This window comes from Hyla sarda, chromosome 4 (genome assembly GCF_029499605.1).
Source record: "Hyla sarda isolate aHylSar1 chromosome 4, aHylSar1.hap1, whole genome shotgun sequence".
Taxonomy (NCBI): Eukaryota; Metazoa; Chordata; class Amphibia; order Anura; family Hylidae; genus Hyla; species Hyla sarda.
This window is the reverse complement of record NC_079192.1, coordinates 183,371,082-183,395,558: the sequence shown is the minus strand read 5'-3', so window position 1 is coordinate 183,395,558 and position 24,477 is coordinate 183,371,082. Positions and strand designations below refer to the sequence as shown.

General features: G+C 43.1%; 1 protein-coding gene across 1 annotated transcript in view; it reads left to right on the top strand.

Moving 5' to 3' along the window:
* LOC130367427 (uncharacterized) overlaps positions 1-24,477 on the top strand; it is a 66,952-nt gene that overhangs the window by 28,070 nt on the left and 14,405 nt on the right. Inside the window, exons 8-13 of the mRNA XM_056569844.1 lie at positions 5,494-5,584; positions 7,516-7,679; positions 10,038-10,152; positions 13,243-13,391; positions 16,347-16,421; positions 19,908-20,021. Coding sequence (XP_056425819.1) covers positions 5,494-5,584; positions 7,516-7,679; positions 10,038-10,152; positions 13,243-13,391; positions 16,347-16,421; positions 19,908-20,021 — 708 coding nt within the window. The remainder of the gene's footprint in view (positions 1-5,493; positions 5,585-7,515; positions 7,680-10,037; positions 10,153-13,242; positions 13,392-16,346; positions 16,422-19,907; positions 20,022-24,477) is intronic.

Sequence of the window (24,477 nt, the reverse complement as noted above, 5' to 3'; positions counted from 1 at the left end):
CAGTCATGCACACCCCTCAATGTAAAACATTTACACCCCCTGACTCTATAATTACAGATAAAATACATGCATCATTATCAGGGAAAATACACATCTAAGGAAAGGGAGGGTATATAAAGAAACTGTAAAAAGATGTAGAATCATTGTATCCTAAGCTATAAAATAGCAATACTATGTATTTTTTGTTAAAGTTGTCACAGATCCTCCTCTTTAAAGGAGAAGTCCCATGTAGGACAATTTAGCCCCTAAAGATAGTCTGACCACTGAGATCATCAATTCATCTCTATGGGAGAGCCTCGCTCGTGTCTCTCCCATAGAGAGGTATGAAGGGCGCATGCTGACCCCCGCTTCATGTGCGAGGAGAGCCAGAGCTCCGTACAGTAGATCGCAGGGCGTCCTAGTGGTCTGACCCCCTGCAATTGGACACTTATCCCCAATACTTTATGCATTCATTTATTTATTATTTTAAATAAAGGACTGGACATTAACTTTAATGTTTTTAATGTTTTTTCCCTTCATATGTATGGACATTTTGTTATAACAGATAGAAAATGCAACATTTCATCTCTGTCTCTTATTCATAACTTGTATGTATAATCCCATTACCTTTTTTGTTATTCATTGATGTCATTTCTGATACCACTTCACAGTTTTATGGTGGCATAATAATATTGGCTTATGAAGTTACCAGTTTTCTGTTTATGACTTTAAACAAATAAACACTTTAAATAAACAATACCAGAAGCTATCAAAAAATGTCACATTGCAGTGCAACTCCAGGCCAGATGAATCTTCTCATAAGATTCCCATTGTCAGCAGTCGGGTGCCTGGTAAAAAGGTTAGGCTCTTCATATGTGGACATACTGGAGTGGGAAAAACTACCTTTGCCAACGCACTGAAAGAGGTATTATATTTTCCTTAAAATTCGTATTGGGTTGAAAACAGATATAGCATTTTTATCTAGAAACACCCCCAAAAACACCATACTGCTACGGTCAGATGTTAGCTGGGAGTCAGTAGGGAAATATATGACATACCTACATGAAGTTTTTATTGTAGCCATTTTGTCACCTTTCAGTTGCTGTTCAAAATAGCTGGCTATGGTGTTTTTCTCTGGAAACTGTGGCCTACATGCATGTGGACATTTTTCTATTCTCAACCAAAATTCCTTGTATAGCATAAAATAAGATTGACATGACCTGTTATGGAAAAAAAAAATCTTTATGGAAAAAACACAACAAAAACTATATCATAGAGGAGAAAAAAAGGGGCAGTTTTTTATGCCATTCTTTCAGACCACAAAATGCCAAACAAAATATGTGTCCGTTCGAAGCCTTAAAATAGAATTTCCAGGTTTTACTATAAATGCCTTATATGTCTGGGTCCTGTGTACAGGAGATGCAACCCTTTTTATTGAAATTTGTGGGTGTAAGGGGGTTCTCTTAAACTTTAAATGCCTCCAGCTGCTTGTACTGGTTTGTATTTCCCCTTTTGTGCCATTGTTTATTTGTCCTATAGTATATGGAGACAGCGCTCCAGATGCAGGACGACACCGATATACATGAAAAACTGAAGATTTAGCTCAGCAAAAAGTTGCTTCAAATCTTTGGACTTTATTCCAAAACAAAGACATATGCAGGAACACAGGTAAGACATAAGTGACGACTAAGGGTGCGCCCCACATGAAACGTGTCACTTCTATCCTACCTGTGTTCCTGTATATATCTTTGTGTTGGGAATAAAGTCCAAAGATATGAAGCAACTATTTTCCGAGCTGGATCTACTGTTTTTCAATGTTATTCGCCCTACTGTTGTGCCATCCCCACTGTTACGCCTAGCGCTCCGGGTCCCCGCTCCTCCACGGAGCGCTCACGGCGTCTTTCTCCCTGCAGCGCCCCGGTCAGTCCCGCTGACCGGGAGCGCTGCACTGTCATGGCCGTCGGGGATGCGATTCGCACAGCGGGATGCGCCCGCTCGCGAGTCGCATCCCAGGTCACTTACCCGTCCCGGTCCCCTGCTGTCATGTGCTGGCGCGCGCGGCTCCGCTCTCTAGGGCGCGCGCGCGCCAGCTCTCTGAGACTTAAAGGGCCAGTGCACCAATGATTGGTGCCTGGCCCAATTAGCTTAATTGGCTTCCATCTGCTCCCAGACTATATCTGTTCACTTCCCCTGCACTCCCTTGCCGGATCTTGTTGCCTTGTGCCAGTGAAAGCGTTTAGTGTGTCCAAAGCCTGTGTACCTGAACTTCTGCTACCCATCCTGACTACGAACCTTGCCGCCTGCCCCCGACCTTCTGCTACGTCTGACCTTGCCTCTGCCTAGTCCTTCTGTCCCACGCCTTCTCAGCAGTCAGCGAGGTAGAGCCGTTGCTAGTGGATACGACCTGGTTGCTACTGCCGCAGCAAGACCATCCCGCTTTGCGGCGGGCTCTGGTGAAAACCAGTAGCCTCTTTGAACCGGTCCACTAGCACGGTCCACGCCAATCCCTCGCTGACACAGAGGATCCACTACCTGGAAGCCGAATCGTGACAGTAGATCCGGCCATGGATCCCGCTGAGGTGCCGCTGCCAAGTCTCGCTGATCTTCCCACGGTGGTCGCTCAGCAATCGCAGCAGATTGCCCAACAAGGACAGCAGCTGTCGCAGTTGACCGCCATGTTACAGCAACTTCTGCCTCTGCTACAGCAGCAACCATCTCCTCCGCCAGCTCCTGCACCTCCTCCGCAGCGAGTGGCCGCTCCTAACCTCCGCTTGTCCCTGCCGGACAAATTTGATGGGGACTCTAAACTCTGCCGTGGATTTTTGTCTCAGTGTTCCCTGCATATGGAGATGTTGTCGGACTTGTTTCCTACAGAACGGTCTAAGGTGGCGTTCGTAGTAAGCCTTCTTTCAGGAAAGGCCTTGTCTTGGGCCACACCGCTCTGGGACCGCAATGATCCTGCCACAGCCACAGTCCAGTCCTTCGCTGAAGTCCGGAGTGTCTTCGAGGAGCCAGCCCGAGCTTCTTCTGCCGAGACTGCCCTGCTGAACCTGGTCCAGGGTAATTCTTCAGTGGGCGAGTACGCCATCCAATTTCGTACTCTTGCTTCCGAGTTATCATGGAATAACGAGGCTCTCTGCGCGACCTTTAAAAAAGGCCTATCCAGTCGCATCAAGGATGTGCTGGCCGCACGAGAGATTCCTGCCAACCTGCAAGAACTCATCCATTTGGCTACCCGCATTGACATGCGTTTTTCTGAGCGACACCAAGAGCTCCGCCAGGAAAAAGACTTAGATCTCTGGGCACCTCTCCCACAGCATCCGTTGCAATCTACGCCTGGGCCTCCCGCCGAGGAGGCCATGCAAGTGGATCGGTCTCGCCTGACCCAGGAAGAGAGGAATCGCCGTAGGGAAGAAAATCTCTGTCTTTATTGTGCCAGTACCGAGCATTTCTTGGTGGATTGCCCTATCCGTCCTCCACGTCTGGGAAACGCACGCACGCACCCAGCTCACGTGGGTGTGGCGTCTCTTGGTTCTAAGTCTGCTTCTCCACGTCTCACGGTGCCCGTGCGGATTTCTCCTTCAGCCAACTCCTCCCTCTCAGCCGTGGCCTGCTTGGACTCTGGTGCCTCTGGAAATTTTATTTTGGAGTCCTTTGTGAATAAATTCAGCATCCCGGTGACCCGTCTCGTCAAGCCGCTCTACATTTCCACGGTCAACGGAGCCAGATTGGATTGCACCGTGCGTTACCGCACAGAACCCCTCCTGATGTCTATTGGACCCCACCACGAAAGGATTGAGCTCTTCGTTCTCCCCAACTGTACCTCTGAGGTCCTCCTCGGTCTGCCCTGGCTCCGGCTTCATTCTCCCACCCTTGATTGGACCACCGGGGAGATCAAGAACTGGGACTCTGCCTGCCACAGGAAGTGCCTCTCCCCCCCTCCCAGTCCCGTCAGGCAAGCCTCTGTGCCTCCTCATGGCTCCCGTCCTTGTGTCTCCCTGCCCCGTGCCAAGCTTCACCCTCTGCCCTCCCTCCCCATTCCAACTCCTGCTGTACTGCCTGCCGTTGAGGAAACCCTCCATTCTTTCCCGGTGTCCTCATCCCAGGGGAGGCAGTTACCGGACAAAAAAAAGGGGAGACCTAAGGGGGGGGGGTACTGTTACGCCTAGCGCTCCGGGTCCCCGCTCCTCCCCGGAGCGCTCACGGCGTCTTTCTCCCTGCAGCGCCCCGGTCAGTCCCGCTGACCGGGAGCGCTGCACTGTCATGGCCGTCGGGGATGCGATTCGCACAGCGGGATGCGCCCGCTCGCGAGTCGCATCCCAGGTCACTTACCCGTCCCGGTCCCCTGCTGTCATGTGCTGGCGCGCGCGGCTCCGCTCTCTAGGGCGCGCGCGCGCCAGCTCTCTGAGACTTAAAGGGCCAGTGCACCAATGATTGGTGCCTGGCCCAATTAGCTTAATTGGCTTCCATCTGCTCCCAGACTATATCTGTTCACTTCCCCTGCACTCCCTTGCCGGATCTTGTTGCCTTGTGCCAGTGAAAGCGTTTAGTGTGTCCAAAGCCTGTGTACCTGAACTTCTGCTACCCATCCTGACTACGAACCTTGCCGCCTGCCCCCGACCTTCTGCTACGTCTGACCTTGCCTCTGCCTAGTCCTTCTGTCCCACGCCTTCTCAGCAGTCAGCGAGGTAGAGCCGTTGCTAGTGGATACGACCTGGTTGCTACTGCCGCAGCAAGACCATCCCGCTTTGCGGCGGGCTCTGGTGAAAACCAGTAGCCTCTTAGAACCGGTCCACTAGCACGGTCCACGCCAATCCCTCGCTGACACAGAGGATCCACTACCTGGAAGCCGAATCGTGACACCCATGTTATCTCCTCTTTACTTTTGTCCCCTTTGTTATAGTAACAAGCAGCGTGATGAAAAACAGTAGTAGATGCTATGTAGAGGGAGCAAGTAAATCATGAGAACAGCATAGTATTGGCACTGTCATGGCAGCGGTGCTTAGCTAGTTTAGTATGCCATAGGATAGCACTTAGCAACTGTGGGTTAGAGAGAGCCTCCCCCTGATATGGTGGGGAAGAGGGACTGCGTCCAGTCAAGTGCCATGACCTGACAAAAGAGAGGAGGCTGAAAGAATAGGATTTGGGCTGGGTGGGCAGTGGTTGGTGTGTGTACCCAGGGACCAAGGGCAGTGCCCTTACCTTTAGGCATTCTGTCGATGCAACCACTTATGGGGATGGGGGATTATTCTAGCATAATCTTCATTCTCCATCTTCAGTCTTTGACTGCTCTGCAATACTCAAAAACTGTTCCAGATTGGTGCAAAAGTATTGGGAAACAGAAAACAAATCGTAGGTAGGTTTGTACAAAAATAAGCTGTTATGCAGAACCAGTACAAAATAACATTATTCAGTGTTCTAAGATTAGCCAATTTGTTATGATATATATAACTATTTAAATGTGTGTTCACTTTTAACATGATAATTGTTCATATGCCATTCTTTACTTACCAGACAGGGCCTCTGGCCATACTGCAATATTACCTTATTCCTAGCAATCCGTCTTCCACCAAAGGAGTGGCATGTTCCAAGGCTGTTTTGGAAGGTGAGTTGTCGTATATAAATCCTTATGGTTGTCATTGTTATTATCATTACCTTAATCTTAAGGCTATGGACACCTTTGAAAAGCATTTCATTTCCTTCCTTTGTACTTATTAGGTTGGGTTTCCAATAGTTTTTTTTGCCAGCAATTTTTTTGTTTGGGATAAAAAACCTAGGAATTTGCGATTTTCTGACATTTTTGCCTGTGTGTGAAAACTGTTTTTTCTCCTTTGGCAGTTTTTCCTGTTCCCGTGTAATTAAAAAGAAAAAAAAAAGAAAAAACACCAGACAAAAAAAAAAAAAAAAGCCAATGCAAAACCCACATGCCTTTTTAATGGCATTTTTTTTCTCTCCCTTAGATTCCTATAGGAGAGAACCTCCAAGATTTCATAAAAAAAAAGTCATAGGCCGGCATTTATCATTGTAGGTGTAAGTGAAGCATTTTTCTACACCTTTTTTTTGTGTGCTGATAATATGTAGGAGCACCAAATTTATTAAATGGTCACAGAGCATTTGATAAATTTTGTGGAGGACACATTTTCTGAAATTTCTCTCTTCACATACACCAAAAAGCTAAGCTAAGTCTAAGTGGGTGTAGTTTTAGAGACTTTTCAGTGGCTTTGCGCCTTTTTTGCGCCTTTTCACAAAAAGGCACAGTTCATAAAACCCTTCCATATCATGTGTATTGCCAAAATCAGTGGATTACAACTCAAAATCAGCAGAAATGTGTAAACCAAAAGGTGCAGAAAAGACGTAAATAAGCACAAAAAACTGTCTAAAGACAATGATAAATGTCAGCCATAGTCTCAACATGATGCAGCCTGAGCTCCTTATATGGCAGTGCGCTCAGCCTATCACCGGCCGAGGCGGGAAATTGCTGTGGCCGGCGAAACGTTGACCGCAGTGTGACGTTCCGAGCCTAAGAAGCACGGAGCCGAACAGCAGCAGAGGAAGGGGACGCCGATACCAGAGCAATGGGGCAATGTCGGAAGTGAGTTAATGTTTGATTTTTTTTGTTTTTGCAGCCCAGGGGGACATAAAAATGTTCCACTGCATATCTCCTTTAAAGTCCGCTCAGACATTAGCGCCACTTCCATCGGCGCCTGCTGCACACAAAATCTCTGCGTGAAATTTCCTTAGTGTGCAAGGGCCCCGCTTTAAAGGTATCTATAGAATTTAAGAATTACCATATTGTCACGATGCCGGCTGGCAGGAGGTGGATCCTCTGTGCCAGAGAGGGATTGGCGTGGACCGTGCTAGTGGACCGGTTCTAAGTCACTACTGGTTTTCACCAGAGCCCGCCGCAAAGCGGGATGGTCTTGCTGCGGCGGTAGTGACCAGGTCGTATCCACTAGCAACGGCTCAACCTCTCTGACTGCTGAAGATAGGCGCGGTACAAGGGAGTAGACAGAAGCAAGGTCGGACGTAGCAGAAGGTCGGGGCAGGCAGCAAGGATCGTAGTCAGGGGCAACGGCAGGAGGTCTGGAACACAGGCTAGGAACAAACAAGGGAACGCTTTCACTAGGCACAAGGGCAACAAGATCCGGCGAGGGAGTGCAGGGGAAGTGAGGTATAAATAGGGAGTGCACAGGTGAACACACTAATTAGAACCACTGCGCCAATCAGCGGCGCAGTGGCCCTTTAAATCGCAGAGACCCGGCGCGCGCGCGCCCTAGGGAGCGGGGCCGCGCGCGCCGGGACAGGACCGACGGAGAGCGAGTCAGGTACGGGGGCCGGGGTGCGCATCGCGAGCGGGCGCCACCCGCATCGCGAATCGCATCCCGGCTGGAGGCGGTACCGCAGCGCACCCGGTCAGTGGATCTGACCGGGGCGCTGCAGCAACGAGGATGAGGCGAGCGCTCCGGGGAGGAACGGGGACCCGGAGCGCTCGGCGTAACACATATGTTGTTTTTAATGTTTTTGTTCTTTCATTAGGAACATCTTTGGTGATCTGGGATTTTGCAGGACAAGTGGAGTACTGTTTTACACACTCTTTACTCCTCAGCACTAGTGGACGCAATACATTATATTGTGTGATGTTTAGTTTAGAAGGGATTGAGAGTGACATGTATGGAGGACAGAGGCAGGCGCTGGAACAGGTATGAAACAATGAAGATCCTCCCAGATTCTCCCTCTCTCTCTCTTTATTCCCTCTCTCTCTTTATTCCCTCTCTCTCTCTTTCTTTATTCCCTCTCTCTCTCTCTTTATTCCCTCTCTCTCTCTCTCTCTCTCTCTTTCTTCCCCCCTCTCTCTGTCTCTTTATTCCCTCTCTCTCTCTCTCTTTTTCTCTCTTTATTCCCTCTCTCTCTTTCTTTATTCCCTCTCTCTCTCTTTATTCCCTCTCTCTCTCTTTATTCCCTCTCTCTCTTTATTCCCTCTCTCTCTCTTTATTCCCTCTCTCTCTCTCTCTCTTTATTTCCTCTCTCTCTTTCTTCCCCCCCTCTCTCTCTCTCTTTATTCCCCCTCTCTCTCTTCCTTTATTCCCCCTCTCTCTCTTTATTCCCTCTTTTTCTCTCTCTCTTTATTCCTCCCCCCCTCTCTCTCTCCCTCTCTTTATTCCCTCTCTCTTTATTCTCTGTCTCTCCTTATTCCCTCTCTCTCTTTATCCCCCCTCTCTTTCTCTCTCTCTCTCTCTCTCTCTCTCTCTCTCTCTCTCTTTATTCCCTCTCTCTTTATTCCCTCTCTCTCTTTATTCCCCCCTCTCTCTCTCTTTATTCCCTCTCTACATATATGTGTGTATATACATATCTGTCTATCTATCTATCTATATACACAAACACAAGGTAGGCAGCACAACCTCAGGAGTACAGATGAGATAAGCAGGGGTGCAAGCGATGACTGTGGTCCCAGTCGCAGACCACGTCCATCGATATATCCTTCAAAGAAGTCGCAGCACACCCAAACGGTATAAGGTGCAAAATAGTTGAGCTTTATTTACCCATGTTTATACAACGTTTCGATGGTATCACACCATCATGCTTGATAAAGATGGTGTGATACCATCAAAACGTTGTATAAACATGGGCAAATAAAGCTCAACTATTTTGCACCTTATACCGTTTGGGTGTGCTGCGACTTCTTTGAAGGATATATCTATCTATATAGATATTTCAGTATCACATGTTTTGCTATACACATGTTTCTTCTCTTTGTGTGTATTGGAACTAAACCAAAAAAGGGAGGAAAAAAAGCAAATTGGACATAAAGTCACCCCAAACTCCAAAAATGGTCTGGACAAAATAATTGGCACCCTTTCAAAATTGTGGAAAAATAAGATTGTTTCAAGCATGTGATGATCCTTTAAACTCACCTGCCTGCTCAGCCAACCAATGATTAGCTGAGCAGGGCAGTTTCTGCAGGGACAATGCATCACCAGGCAACATGAAGTAGCGGGGGTGAGTGGGGACTGGGAACACTGCGGGGGGCTTGGAGTAAGCACGTTTATCTTCTTTTATTTTTATTTTCATACAGCTCTGAAAAATGGTGTGTTGTTTAAGCTCCTGGCCAATGGAAGCCCCTAGAATGCGGGGTCTACTGAGTATTAAAAGCATTCCTGGCCCCTTATTTTAGCAATGACTGATAGTTTGTTGTGGTCTCGTAACTGATGCTATCAAATCCACTTTAAATCAATAAAAGAGAATTCTTATTGGAGAACTATCGTAAAAATGTAAAACATTTACCCACTGTGTATGAGGCCATCTGGTTTACATTCATTGGTCCAGATTTACTAAACTTACAAAAAGCTACATTTTTGCCCATAGCAACCAATCACTGCTCAGTTGCATGACAAAGGCAGCAAGCCGAAATGTGCCATGCGTGTATTACGTGTAATAATCTGATGTGAATAAACCTTTAGAGCATTTCAAAAGAAGCAGCTGGTGCTGGGATTTCTTCCTTAGATCTCTTGCATTAACTAAATGTACTTAAAGTGACAGATAATAACTAAAGGCCCATTTAGGCTATGTTCACACACCATTTTATTAGGTTCATTTAAAGCCTCAAAATGGCCATTTTACCAGGCTGTAAATGACAGTTGAGATCTCCTTTATGCATTTGGGATGTTTTGGGCTCTTTCGTTTTACTTTCTGGACATACAGTACTTTGGGCTACTGTAAAAGCTATAGCCCAAAAAATGGTTGTTAGGATATTTTTTGGGGATGTTTGAATCCCAAAATACTTTTCAAACTATGTGACAACATTCCTACTAAAATACTGCTGCATTTTGCCAGGTAATTGGTACTTACATTCCTGTCCATAACAATTATGGCCGTAAAGAGCTACTTTGCCTTTGAATGCAATAGAATCTAGTGGGACATTTCACAGCCTAAAAACTGTGTTATTGCACATAGTCTTATTTATATAAACCATTAAAATTGAGTCCACATGCAATTTCCAGTTGCATTCTTTCCTTTCCATGATTTGCTGTTTTTTTAAATATTTTTTACTTGTTTTCCAGTTGATGTTTTGGCTCCGATTTCTCAGTATAACTTGCAGTTCTCAGTCCAAGCCACATGTTATATTGATTGGAAGTCACTTAGACACTCTGCCACATGAGAGCAGGACCTTAATAGGTAAGTTAGTGGAAGTAAATATTTTCCTGTTTCCTTAAGCTTTGTTCACACAGTTCAATTGCATTTTTTGATCCATTTTTGATTGCCTAAAATATAAACAGACTTGCAACAATAAAGCAATTTTCTACAGTCTTCGTTTTGAACCGGATTGGTAGGTAGTTGCTTCATAATATACACAGACTATTCTAATTATTGTTTCAGTTTTGCAGCCTGTTCATATTGAAGATTATCAAAAATGCAATTAAACTACAGTGTGTAAACCCAGCCTTCGGTCGTGTTCATAGAGAGGGGAGATATTCAAAAACGACTGCAATTTCTGTTCCAAGGACATTAATTACACTTTCTTTTTTTCTCCTCACATTTTCAAAGGTCTCGAGTGCTGCTTTGAAAATATGTGAGAGTTAATTTCCGTGCCACTTTTGTTTGTTATTTCATGGCAAAAATTTCCAAATTTGGTGCCAATTTTTTTTTGTTGCCACCATATTGGATTTTTTGGCACCACAATTGCCGAGGTTGGTGCAAAATATCTGATTTTCAATCCAAATTTGACATGATTTACTAGTGCCCAGACAAGCGATACCTGTATAAATAAAACATTTCTAGGGCTTAAATGTAAGTTCAGGTGCAGTGACCATGAAAAAAAAAGATTTTTTTTTTTATAACATTTTAAAATAATAATTATTTATTTTTCAATAATTGATTAAATAACACATTTCCCCCCAAAAAAACTAAAGAAAAAAAAAATCTAAAACAAGAAAACTACAATCATTTCTGTGATTTCTACACTAGCAAAAAGCTGGTGTGAAATTTTATATGTAAAATGGACTCTCATCCCTTTGAAAATATTATGTAAACATGAAATCTACATAGACACGCCCACTTTTGCAAAACTGTTGGGACTAGGGTAAACCATGGATAATTCTTTGAACACTTTGAGTATCTGATGTGAACTTTTTTGCGCCAGAATTTTGGTGCGAAATGCTAAATTTTTGATGCGAAGAGTTTTGAATATGACCCCCAATGTATTTTTGCCTGTTCTTTCGTCTGTAAAAGATGTTGCGTTGTATTGAATGCAATACTAAAGGCCATTAGTGTACATTTTACAGTGGTAAATTCTACAGCCGTAAAATTAAATGACATACTCTTTTTCATCCAATTATGGCCCAAAAACATTTTTTGATTGGTAAACTGCAGTTTTTAATGCAAGAATGGTCCTAAAAAAAAATTTCAACAGTTTTTTCATTACAATCTACTGAAGTTTTATAACTGAAATTTTAAATGCTGAAAATATCAATTGTATAGTTGAACATGGCTATATTATTAAAGACCCCTGCCTTTCACAGTGGGTGCATCCCTGTATGGAAACTATGCATGTGATCCAGAAGTGCAGAATAAAATCAGCATGTTTTCTGTGAGTTGGCTTGTGTGAATCAAGTTATTGGAATGAGGCCTGGTCATTGATGCTAGGACTCTGGAGCCAAGCAAACTATTGCCTGGTCAGATGTATCCTTCCATTGATGAACCCTTCCAGTCAAGTGTTAATAGTCTAGGCTGATGGTGTATTGGTTCCGAATGTTTCCATGGTATACCTTGATATCTGTGGATGGTTATTTGGACAGTAGGGCTTATCTAAGTATGGTGACCATCCATGCCTTAATGGCAGCTGTTTACTCTATGGCAGGACACTGTGCAGGACTGTGCTCTATGTCGCAAGGGTCATATAATCATGGATTGGGTTCAGGTTCATATAATCATGGATTGGGTTCAGGGTCATATAATCATGGATTGGGTTCAGGGTCATATAATCATGGATTGGGTTCAGGGTCGTAGAATCATGGATTGGGTTCAGGGTCATATAATCATGGATTGGGTTCAGGGTCATATAATCATGGATTGGGTTCAGGGTCATATAATCATGGATTGGGTTCAGGATCATATAATCATGGATTGGGTTCAGGGTCATATAATCATGGATTGGGTTCAGGGTTATATAATAATGGATTGGGTTCAGGGTCATATAATCATGGATTGGGTTCAGGGTCATATAATCATGGATTGGGTTCAGGGTCATATAATCATGGATTGGGTTCAGGGTCATATAATCATGGATTGGGTTCAGGGTCATATAATCATGGATTGGGTTCAGGAACACGAAGATGTTCAGAGACTTCAGGTAGCACTTCTCCAACATATGTAACAAATAGTACAGGTGACAGACACAAGGAGTCTGCCTCACTACCACCAAGTTATATGTGAGAATAATAAAGAATTGGCACACCAAGAGTGAGTTACATAGTGGTTCAGTATATATCTTGCATATGCCAATGACACTGGGATGTGCATATAACTTTAGTCAATGTTTCCGTTATGAATACCTTTCTTCAGGCTAAAGAAAATGACGCAAGTGTGAACCTGGAAAACAAATTTTCCTGCAGCCATGCAAGTAGAGCTGTGCGACCAGGAATCAAATATTAGGGTGTAATGTGGGAGAAGCTGGTTTTTCCACATGGACCAATATTCCTGCAGAATGATTTCCTAAATTTTTGGAATCTGCTATAATGCTGTGGGTTTGGAGGTCAAAGGAGGTTCAAAGTGCGTCTAGATGTTTTTTTCTAATATGGTGGCTATTCGGTGTAAGTTACTCATAACTCTTTTCTTTCTATGGGAAATGTTATTAAATAAACATATGCAACATAGTTGGTTACATCTTCTAGTTCTTATTCATTACAAAATGTAAACAGAAACATTTGTTGCTGTGTAGAACTGTGTAGTAACTACACTTTTCTAACTATAGCAAAATATAACTGTATCTTGATGGAAAATTCTCAAATGTGTATGAAAGGGACTTTGGATGTTAAAAAGGCATATGTATATCAAAGGGGCCCCCGTTAACATAGAGACCCCTTTTAGCATATGTATGAAATAATTTAACTATGTGATGAGCCTATTCAGAAATATTTAGTACTGAAAATGTTGTGTCTCTGTAGGGATCCAATCTTTTGTTCATTGGTTTCAGGTAAAATGGGTTGACCACTGTAATCCTTAAATTAATAATAGCTGCGAATTTTAAAATGATTATATTTTTTACAGCTGAACAGTTTTATAAAAATGTGAAGATGAGAGAGTCTGAGTTACTTAACTGCTTCCTGATGCAGTTTTTCTCAATAAACTGTAGAGATGTAAATGATGTGAATGCCATCAGAGAACCTCTGTCAAAGACAGTTTCACAGGTCTTGCAGGTAACAGTGTTTTTTTTTTTTCCTGGAAAAGTTTTGCAAATGCATCAACCATCAAATGGTCTCTTTCTGTTTTGGTCCACTGCAGTTTTTTTTTTCATACTCCAAAAATAGCTGGTCTTTTTATGTCCATTCAAAGTCATCAGGGGTGCCATAGAGAACAGAATAAAATATATTTTTTGTACTAGTTTAGACCTATTTATGTTTGTGTTAAACCTCTTTAAGAATAAAGGCGTAGTCCAGTGCTGAAAAAAGTATCCCCTATCCTAAGGATAGGGGATAAGTTTTAGATCGCTGGGGGTCCAACCACTGGGGCCCCCCCACCATCTCCTGTACGAGGCCCCGGCTCGTTGGCCAGATAGCGGGTGTAGACCACTGCACAAAACGGCGGCTGACATACCCCCTCAATAAATCGCTATGGCAGAGTCGGAGATTGCCGAAGGCAGCGCACTGGCTCTGCCATAGAGTTGTATTGAGGGGGCGTGTCAGCTGCTGCTTCGTGCGGTGGTCAACATGTTCCCATCCCGTGGGCTGCCGGGGTCCTTAGGATAGGGGATAAGTTTTTCAGCACTGGATATCTCCTTTAAAGAGTCACCATCATGAGGCAGCGGTACTTTAAATATTGATTTCATGAAAAGAGTTCCAAGAGATCGGACCACTTCACTTAGCCATGTTAGATGCGTGGACTGAGCAGGTGCACAAAATCCCAGCAGACTTCCAAATGTCAGAATAAGTCCAGCATTTACTTCGTGAGTTAGAATTTATTCCAGCAAAATAAAATAGCAATGTTTCAAATCTTTACATGTGTGGGTCTTTGTCAAGCTTCTATAAATATTGATGTCAACAATATACCTATAGACATATTGTTCTTCACCCTAATAGGCTATTCCTACGTACAGTATTCTGCACAGATTTGATTTCAATGTAAACTGAACGCAGCTTGAAATCCTGTGCATCAAATCTGCACAGAATACTGTACGTGTGAATAGTCCCTAAAAAGGACTTATACCTCCATTAATCCATCTATTCCTTCTTGGCCCTTCATTTCTTCTTTCTTCTCTTCTTTTGCTCTACATTTCCTCATTCCTATTTTCAGTGTTTTCCTTTTAGGGTACATTCACACTACGTAATTGAAGCTGAATCTCCGTTCACGGAATTCAGTGAGAGAAGATTCAGTTTGGCAGCCACCGCCGGTGGTAGGACCGTGCAGCCCTGCGCTCTCACCATTGATGGCTATGCAGAGCTCGTGGACTTCCGTGCAAAGAATGAACATGTTCCTTCTTTGCGCAAAACAATTTCAGCAGCGGAATTGTCCACTGCTGAAATTGCTCAGTGTAAACGGGTCTCGCGGGAGACCCATTCACACTGATGTTAAACTTCACTGCGCGTAATTCCGTTGTGGAATTCCGTGGGAATTACGCAATGTGAACGTACCCTAATTCTACATTTCCTCTTTCATTCCTCTTTTCATTCTCTTCTTCCACTCTACATTCCCTCTTTCATTGCTTTTTAGTCCAGAAAAGTCTTTTCTCCCTTTGTTTTTGTTTTAAAATTCTCTTATTATTTTAGTTGTCAAAAAAGGAAAACAGTAATAAGTAGCAGTTATGAGCTCCACAGAGTGATAACAGGAAGGAATAGTGGAGAGCCATGGTATAAAGAATCACTCAACAATACACTTATACAGCAATGTATAAGAAAATGATAACTTGTAAGATATAAAAATAACAGGGCCCAGAGTCTTAAAGGGGTACTCCGCCCCTAGACATCTTATCCCCTATCCAAAGGGGCACCCCGCTATCATTACTGCGCAGAGCGAGATCGCTCTGCACGTAATGACGGGAAATACAGGGGCCGGAGCATCGTTACGTCATGGCTCCGCCCCTCGTGACGTCACGGCCCGCCCCGTCAATACAAGTCTATGGGAAGGGGGCGTGGCAGTCGTCACGCCCCCTGCCATATACTTGCATTAAGGGGACGGGCCGTGATGTCATGAGGGGCGGAGCCATGACGTCACGCTGCTCCCGCCCCTGTATCGCCCGTCATTACGCACAGAGCGATCTCGCTCTGTGCAGTAATGATGGCGGGGTGCCGCAGCGGCGATCCCCGGGGTCCCCAGCAGCGGGACCGCGGCGATCTAACATCTTATCCCCTATCCTTTGGATAGGGGATAAGATGCCAGGGGCAGAGTACCCCTTTAACCCCTAGAGGATGCAGGGCATAAATATATGAGCTGTGCCTGCTCCTGGTCTGAGCACGCTTCATAGCCGGTTGATCGCAGCATTTTAAAGTGTAAAAAAATCATTTGCTGGTAGTGAAGCACCGATAATACTGATCAATGCTTTGCTATGATGCTGCAAGGTCCTCCGTCTTTGCAATCTCTTAAAACTTTGTTGAACCACAAAGGGGATGGTGTCTGCCTTCAAAAATCCAGTAAACACGTCTAGTTAATTGAAGTCATGATAAACAAGTCTGATTAAAAATCTTAATCACAGTAAGAGTGTTGGATGTTATATTACTGTATATGTAAAAATATATATTTGCCCACAGTTTGACCCATCTGGCACTGGTTTATCCCTTTTAGAACAGTTGGATTGAGCAGTGACAATCCAACACGCCTGACCTTTTTTTCCACCATCATCATCTGTCATCTTCTGTTCCACCGAAGGCAGCAGGTATGGCCGACTTTTTTGTAAGGTGTATGGTAAGGATCTGGTGACTGCAGAGTCGTTTCTGATCAAGCACAATTCCTTCAGCGGTCGCCTCTAAAGCAGCAGACACCCCCAAATTTTGCCATCCTAATAGTTTATAGACATTAAAGATTTAACATGCTACTGTTTACTAATAACTGCAATCAAAATATAGTCTACAGCTAAGATCTAGTTATTATTTTATATGTATCATTTTTATATAGAGAGCATATACAGTATGTAGTAAAAGGAGTTTTATGTTTAACTGTAGGACACAACAGAAGATGCTGTTCCGGAGATATGTCAGCAGATAATGGAGCAGATCTCACATCTTCGCTCCCAGAAGGTAAGTGGTTATATGTGGACACATCCTAGATCTTGTGCTTGTTATTCTGATATGTAAATAGCACAATCTAGTGTAGAATCCTTTCATTCAGCAAACCATTCCCAGTCCATGATCTGACTATACTCATGTCTTCTTCCCTGTTGTGTCATTAACATACCAAAAACATTTTTATTTTATATATTTCTTGTATTTTTTTATTGTATTTTTTTATTGACCTATACTTTTTTTTTGTGGCGGTTTATCTTTGCAACATGTTTTTCTGGCATTGTTGAATATCTAGAAATACCTAAACTCAACACAAAAACTTCACCAAGTAAATAAAATCTCTGTTCTGTATTCACCTGTTTATTTGCTTAATCTCTGAAAACAAATGAACACACAATGTAGCACATGCAGTAGTTTGTGTATTCTGTCAGACAGTAGTGTAATTTATTATAAAAAAAAAATAAAAAATAAAACCTTCCAAACATTTCTTGCAGCAGCTATTCATTTACAGAGCCCTACAGGCAGAGCCATTGTGGTGTAGTTATTGCCATGTGATTCCACAGCTAACACCGGTAAAGCTATTTAAAACTGCAAAGCCATGGCAATTCCCAGAAAAACCGAATGGGGTCCATTACGTGCAGTATAATTCCCCACATTAGGTGCAGTATACAGTAGTTCCCCACATTAGGTTAACTGCATGGGGTGCATTAGGTGCAGTATAATTCCCCACATTAGGTGCAGTATACAGTAGTTCCCCACATTAGGTGCAGTATACAGTAGTTTCCCCATATTAGGTGCAGTATAATTCCCCACATTAGGTGCAGTATACAGAAGTTCCCCACATTAGGTTAACTGCATGGGGTGCATTAGGTGCAGTATAATTCCCCACATTAGGTGCAGTATAATTCCCCACATTAGGTGCAGTATACAGTAGTTCCCCACATTAGGTGCAGTATACAGTAGTTCCCCACATTAGGTGCAGTATACAGTAGTTTTCCCACATTAGGTGCAGTATACAGTAGTTCCCCCACATAAGGTGCAGTATACAGTAGTTCCCCCACATTAGGTGCAGTATACAGTAGTTCCCCCACATTAGGTGCAGTATACAGTAGTTCCCCCACATTAGGTGCAGTATACAGTAGTTCCCCCCCCCATTAGGTGCAGTATACAGTAGTCCCCCCCACCCATTAGGTGCAGTATACAGTAGTTCCCCCACATTAGGTGCAGTATACAGTAGTTCCCCCACATTAGGTGCAGTGTAGTTCCCACACATTAGGTGCAGTATAATTCACCACATTGGGTGCAGTATAGTTCCCCCACATTAGGTGCAGTATAATTCCCCCACATTAGGTGCAGTATACAGTAGTTCCCCCACATTAGGTGCAGTATACAGTAGTTCCACCACATTAGGTGCAGTATACAGTATTTCCCCCACATTAGGTGCAGTATACAGTAGCTCCTCCACATTAGGTGCAGTGTAGTTCCCACACATTAGGTGCAGTATAATTCCCCACATTAGGTGCAGTGTAGTTCCCCCACATTAGGTACAGTATAATTCCCCCACATTAGGTGCAGTATACAGTAGTTCCCATCACATTAGGTGCAGTATGCAGTAGTTCCCCCACATTAGGTGCAGTGTAGTTCCCCCACATTAGGTGCAGTGTAGTTCCCCCACATTAGGTGCAGTGTAGTTCCCCCACATTAGGTGCAGTATAGTCCCCCACATTGGGTGCAGTATAATTCCCCACATTAGGTGCAGTATAGTTCCCCCCACATTAAGTGCAGTATAGTTCCCCCACATTAGGTGCAGTATAATTCCCCCACATTAGGTGCAGTATGCAGTAGTTCCCCCACATTAGGTGCAGTATACAGTAGTTCCCCCACATTAGGTACAGTATACAGTAGTTCCCCCACATTAAGTGCAGTATACAGTAGTTCCCCCACATTAGGTGCAGTATACAGTAGTTCCTCCACCATTAGGTGCAGTATACAGTAGTTCCCCCACCTTAGGTGCAGTATACAGTAGTTCCCCCACATTAGGTGCAGTGTACAGTAGTTCCCCCACATTAGGTGCAGTATACAGTAGTTCCCCCACCATTAGATGCAGTATACAGTAGTTCCCCCACCATTAGGTGCAGTATACAGTAGTTCCCCCACATTAGGTGCAGTGTAGTTCCCACACATTAGGTGCAGTATAGTTCCCCACATTAGGAGCAGTATAATTCCCTACATTAGGTGCAGTATACAGTAGTTCCCACACATTAGGTGCAGTATACAGTAGTTCCCCCACATTAGGTGCAGTATACAGTAGTTCCCCCTCATTAGGTGCAGTATACAGTAGTTCCCCCACATTAGGTGCAGTATACAGTATTTCCCCCACATTAGGTGCAGTATACAGTAGTTCCCCCACATTAGGTGCAGTGTAGTTCCCACACATTAGGTGCAGTATACAGTAGCTCCCCCACATTAGGTGCAGTATACAGTAGTTCCCCCACATTAGGTGCAGTGTAGTTCCCACACATTAGGTGCAGTATACAGTAGCTCCCCCATATTAGGTGCAGTATACAGTAGTTCCCCCACATTAGGTGCAGTGTAGTTCCCACACATTAGGTGCAGTATGTTCCCCCACAGACATACAGCCTTCAGCCATATACAGTGTATGGCTGGAGGCTGTATGCCTGTTTACTGCCCCACTTGAGTATTCTGACCACCGCTTTGGGGTCACGATCTACTGCTATGGCCTATGGGCCATAGCAGTAGATCCCAGGAGCGGCGGTCGGGACACTGAAGATGACCGCTGGTCACTTACCATACCCGCACGACCTCCTCACTGCTCCGCTCCGCTGTACTGTTGCTATGGGCGCACGTACGTGACATCAGTGACGTCACTGTGTGCGCTTCCTCCCAACGGCCCCAGCGTTTTTAAAGTTAACGCGGGGCCGCTGTGAGGTAAACGGGGCATCCTTGTGTCCTGAAAAGATTTTTCGGGACACAGGGATGTCCCGAATGTGACGGGGGCCCCCTGCGGACACGGGGCCTTGAGCTGGTCACTGTTTTAAAGTGGCCGCGGCCGGACTGCTAATCTTTAACAAGAAGCCAACGCTGCGGCCACTTTACAACAGTTGCCCCCCCCCCCCCACTACTGAGCAGCCAGCAGGGGGCCCCCTGGGGGATGGGGGCCCTAGGCAATTGCCTGGTTTGCCCCGCCCTAACGCCGGCCCTGGCCATGTGGCATAAATATTACCTTTACCACTACATCGCAATAGACCCTTATAGTAAATACATTTAATTTAATATGATTTCCCATCCAATTTTTCTAATGTTTGTGAAAGTGGTGTCAGGGCTGCAAAAATAAACACAAATTTTTTTCAACATATTTACAGCAGAAATCTAAAATTATATATATATATATATATATATATATATATATATATATATATATATACACATACCCAGCCTTTATGATTGCATTACGTCATATATCTCTTCATATTCTGCCAGGTACGCTTTCACCACTGGGAAGAATTTGTCAAGATGGTTAAACAGAAGTTGCCATTTCCAGTCTGCTCAGAGACTCTTCAGACAGCTGTAGAATATCTGCATAACATATCTGAGGTATTAGAAGCTTTGATCAGTCTAGTCCAGTAGATAAAAGCTGTTTTCTGGATATATCCTGATAATGACATACAGCAATAAACTCCAAAATACTGTATATAAAATCACTTTAGTTTGCCTGAACAAAAATTAATGTATATAAGTAAGGCCACTGTTAGTTTAAGGGGTACTCCACTGGAAAACTTTTTTTTTTTTAAATTATTTAAATGAACTGGTGCCAGAAAGTTAAGCAGATTTGTAAATTAGTTCATGAAGTGCAGAGTGCAGTCAGCTTACTAGTCCTCCGCACGGCGTGGAGCCTCCAATAATAGAAATAGAAAAACAGGTGCCAGCGGTAAGATGAAGTTCTCCTTTATTTTATCCAAGTTAAACATCGACATGGAAAGTCTCAATGACATGTGCAGCTTGATAAAACCCAGGAATCACTCTGCATGATGCCTTTCAGGTCATGTGACCATTCTTCAGAAGCATGATAGGTGGTGGAGAGGTGTGAATTTATATAGGGCTGAAGGAAACGGGTGCGCTGAAAGAGCATGAGGGATTAACCCTATGTATTCCAAAGCCTATTTACCCTGTCCACTAAAAATCATGTCTATGATATAACACTGTACACAGTAGCAAAATCATAGAATGTAAGCTCAAAAGAAAAAACTAAAACAAAGCATACAGTATAATGAACAAAAAATACAAAAATGAAAAACAATAATAAACAATGCATCTAGTAATCAAAAATACAACTAATAATGCAATATAACATTGGATCTTAAATTAAGACCATGGGGCTGAAAAGTATGCAGTGAATATATCAAAAAAACTTCTCAATTTTGAAGGATTCTGATACCATCCCCTCCCCTATCAGGTAAATGAACAATTCCAATGCCATAAAACTGAAAGTCCGAGACATCACCAGAATATACTGTTCTGAAATGTTTAGAAACATTAGAAGAATTAGCATGTATTGTACCATATACCCCTCTCAAGTGTTTTTTTCAGTGGTCTTTTTGTGATGCCGATGTAGGAGATGTTACAACTTTTGCAGCATATCCTATATACGACATATGCAGAATGGAAATTAATAAACTGGTGGACGGTAAATGTTTTAGACAAAGTCATGTTAATGGTGGAAGTTTTGACTGCATGTTCACAAACAACACATCTTGTTTGGCCGCACTTGAAGAAACCCCTCGTAGACAGCCAAGACGAGCGAGCATTGGAATTATGTGAAAATGGAAGGGCACTTGGGGATAAGAGATTGGCCAGGTTGGGGGCACGTCTACTGGAAAAATTAAATCCAAGCTGTAAGAACTTTTTAATACAGGGTCCTGTTGAAGGAATGGTAAAAAATTGGTGATGACATTTTTGATCTTGTTAAATTCCAAGCTGTAAGAAGTCACAAAGGATGTTTTGGAGATAGAGGCTGAGGAGGGAGAATGTGAAGATTTGATGGTAAGAAGATCTCTTCTGGACTTAAGCTTACCCTACGTTTGGCTTTATTTAGGGACCAAGACTGATAGCCTCTATTGCGTAACCGATGACATACTCTGTCAATCTCCATTGGATAGGCCTCCTCAGATGAGAAGTTTTTCCAGATCGGAGAATGGTGTTGCCTGAGGGGGGTTTCCTATATGTAGTAGAACACAACCCTCATCTGCACGTAGCAGTATATCTAAGAACGGAACAGTAGTCTTGTGCCATGAATAAGTGAAAAATAAATTGTGTGGGTTAGTATTGATGTAATTGATAAAGGATGATGCCTCCTGTTCTGTGGATTACCAGATTACAATCATGTCATCCACATACCTTCTGTGCCAAACAATATTGGGAAAAAATGGATTTAAGTCACAAAAGATATATTGCATTTCCCACCAGTGAACAAAAGTATTTGCCACTGATGGGGAGGACTTAGCCCTCTTGAAGCTCCCTTACATTGGACGTAAAATTGTTCCTGAAAACTAAGGAAATAATGGGACAAAACATAAGATAATGCCTCCAAGGAAAATTTACATAAATTGTTACTTTATGCTGAAATAGTGTGCATGATGTCTGAGACTGCTCTAAAAGATAAAGAGTGAGGGAGCAATATAGCCATGAATAAGAGGGATGCCATTTTATGTTGTCCATAATGGACAGTAAATGTTGCATGTCCTTTATATGGCTGGGACATGAGGAGACAAGTGGCTGTAGAATGGAGTCAACCCACTCACAGAGGGTTTTTTTTAAGGAACCGATCCCTGCCACTATGGGATACATAGGTGTTGGGAGTCGGTCATGATGTATTTTTGGCAACGAGCGGAAAATGGAAGTGATTGGGTTCTGAACCAACATGTAATCAAACTCTTTTTGAGAAATGACGCTGAGGTTAAGACCTTCCCGCAGCACCATTTCTAGGTCTTTGCTGAACAGAGCTGTGGGATTGAAGGCAATGGGAGTGTAAGTTTTATTATCACTTAATATTTCTTTATTTAACGAACAATACAGCTCCATGCAAATGACAACCCCTACCTTGTCTGCAGCCGTATAGTCCAATAAGTATTATCCCTCAGCTCCTTGAGAGCTATTCTTTCAGACTTTGTAAGGTTGTCTACCTTAGAGTTGATATTATTTTGTTTTAACTTGATTAACTCCTTCATGACCAGATCTTGGAATGTGTCCATGTAAGGACTTCTGGAGTTGATCGATAAATCAGGATTTTTGGTTTTGAAACATGGGGACCTGGATCTGGCCTGATCCCATCGCCATGTTTCAAAAACAAGGGACATAAGATCACATAAAGCTTTTTGTTCCTGAAAAGAAGAAAAAGTGGTTAGCGATGCACTGAGGGCAACTTCAGTGCCCAAATGTTGAGTCCCGTTGGAGTTGTCAGTGTCCATTAAATCAAAGTGTTTCTTTAAAGTGAGAGTTCTGATAAACTTGTTAATGTCCAGAATAGTGTTGTAAACATTGAAGTGGGAGAAAAACCGAGTCCTTCCGGGCTAAGTCCTTCCCATCAGTGGCAAATATTTTTGTTCACTGGTGGGAAATGCAATATATCTTTTGTGACTTAAATCAATTTTTTCCCCATATTGTTTGGTATGGAAGGTACGTGGATGACATGATTGTAATATGGTAATATACAGAACAAGAGGCGTCCTTTATAATTTACATCAATACTAACCCACACAATTTTTTTTTCACGTATTCATGGCATAAGACTACTTTTCCATTCTTAGATATACTGCTACGTGCAGAGGAGGGTTGTGTTCACACTACTACATATAGGAAACCCACATCGGGTAACACCATTCTCCGAGCCAAGTCATGCTATCCCAAACATACAATTTTAGCTGTCCCCGTGGGTGAGCTGGCTCGGGCTTGGAGAAACTGCTCATCTTAGGAGGCCTATCCAATGGAGATTGACATAGTATGTCATCGGTTATGCAATAGAGGCTATTGATATTAAACTTACAGGACCCTAAACTTAAAGTAATTTTTCCAGTAGACATGCCCCCAACCTGGCCAATCTCTTATCCCCAAGTGCCCTTCCATTTTCACATAATTCCGTCTTGGCTGTCTACAAGGGGTTTCTTCAAGTGTGGCCAAACGAGATGTGTTGTATGTGAACATGCAGTCAAAGTTACCACCATTAACATGATTTTGTCTAAAAGTTTTTCCGTCCACCAGTTTATTAATTGCCATTCTGCATATGTCGTATATAGGATATGCTGCAAAAGTTGTAACATCTCCTACATCAGCATCACAAAAAGACCACTGATAAAAAGGCTACAGGAACACTTGAGAGCGGTATATGGTACAATACATGCTAATTCTTCTAATGTTTCTAAACATTTCAGAACAGTACATTCTGGTGATGTCTCGGACTTTCAGTTTTATGGCATTGAAATTGTTCATTTACCTGATGGGGAGGGGATCGTATCAGAATCCTTCATAATAGAGTTTTTTGGATATAGTCAATGCATACGTTTTAGCCCCATGGTCATATTGCATTATTAGTTGTGTTTTTTTTGCTACTATATGCATTGCTTATTATTGTTTTTCCTTTTTGTATTTTTTGTTTATTATATGCTTTGTTTTAGTTTTTTTCTTTTGAGCTTACATTCTATGATTTTGCTACTGTGTACAGTGTTATGTCATAGACATCATTTTTAGTGGACAGGCTAAATAGGCTTTGGAATACATAGGGTTAATCCCTCATGCTCTTTCAGCGCACCTGTTTCCTTCAGTCCTATATAAATTCACACCTCTCCACCACCTATCATACATCTGAAGAAATGTCACATGACCTGAAACACGTCATGCAGAGCGTTTCCTGGGTTTTATCAAGCTGCACATGTCATTGAGACTTTCCATGTCAATGTTTTAACTTCATCTTACTGCTGGCACCTGTTTTTTATTTCTAGATTTGTAAATTACTTCTATTTAAAAAAATCTTTACCTTTCCAGTACTTTTCATCTGCTA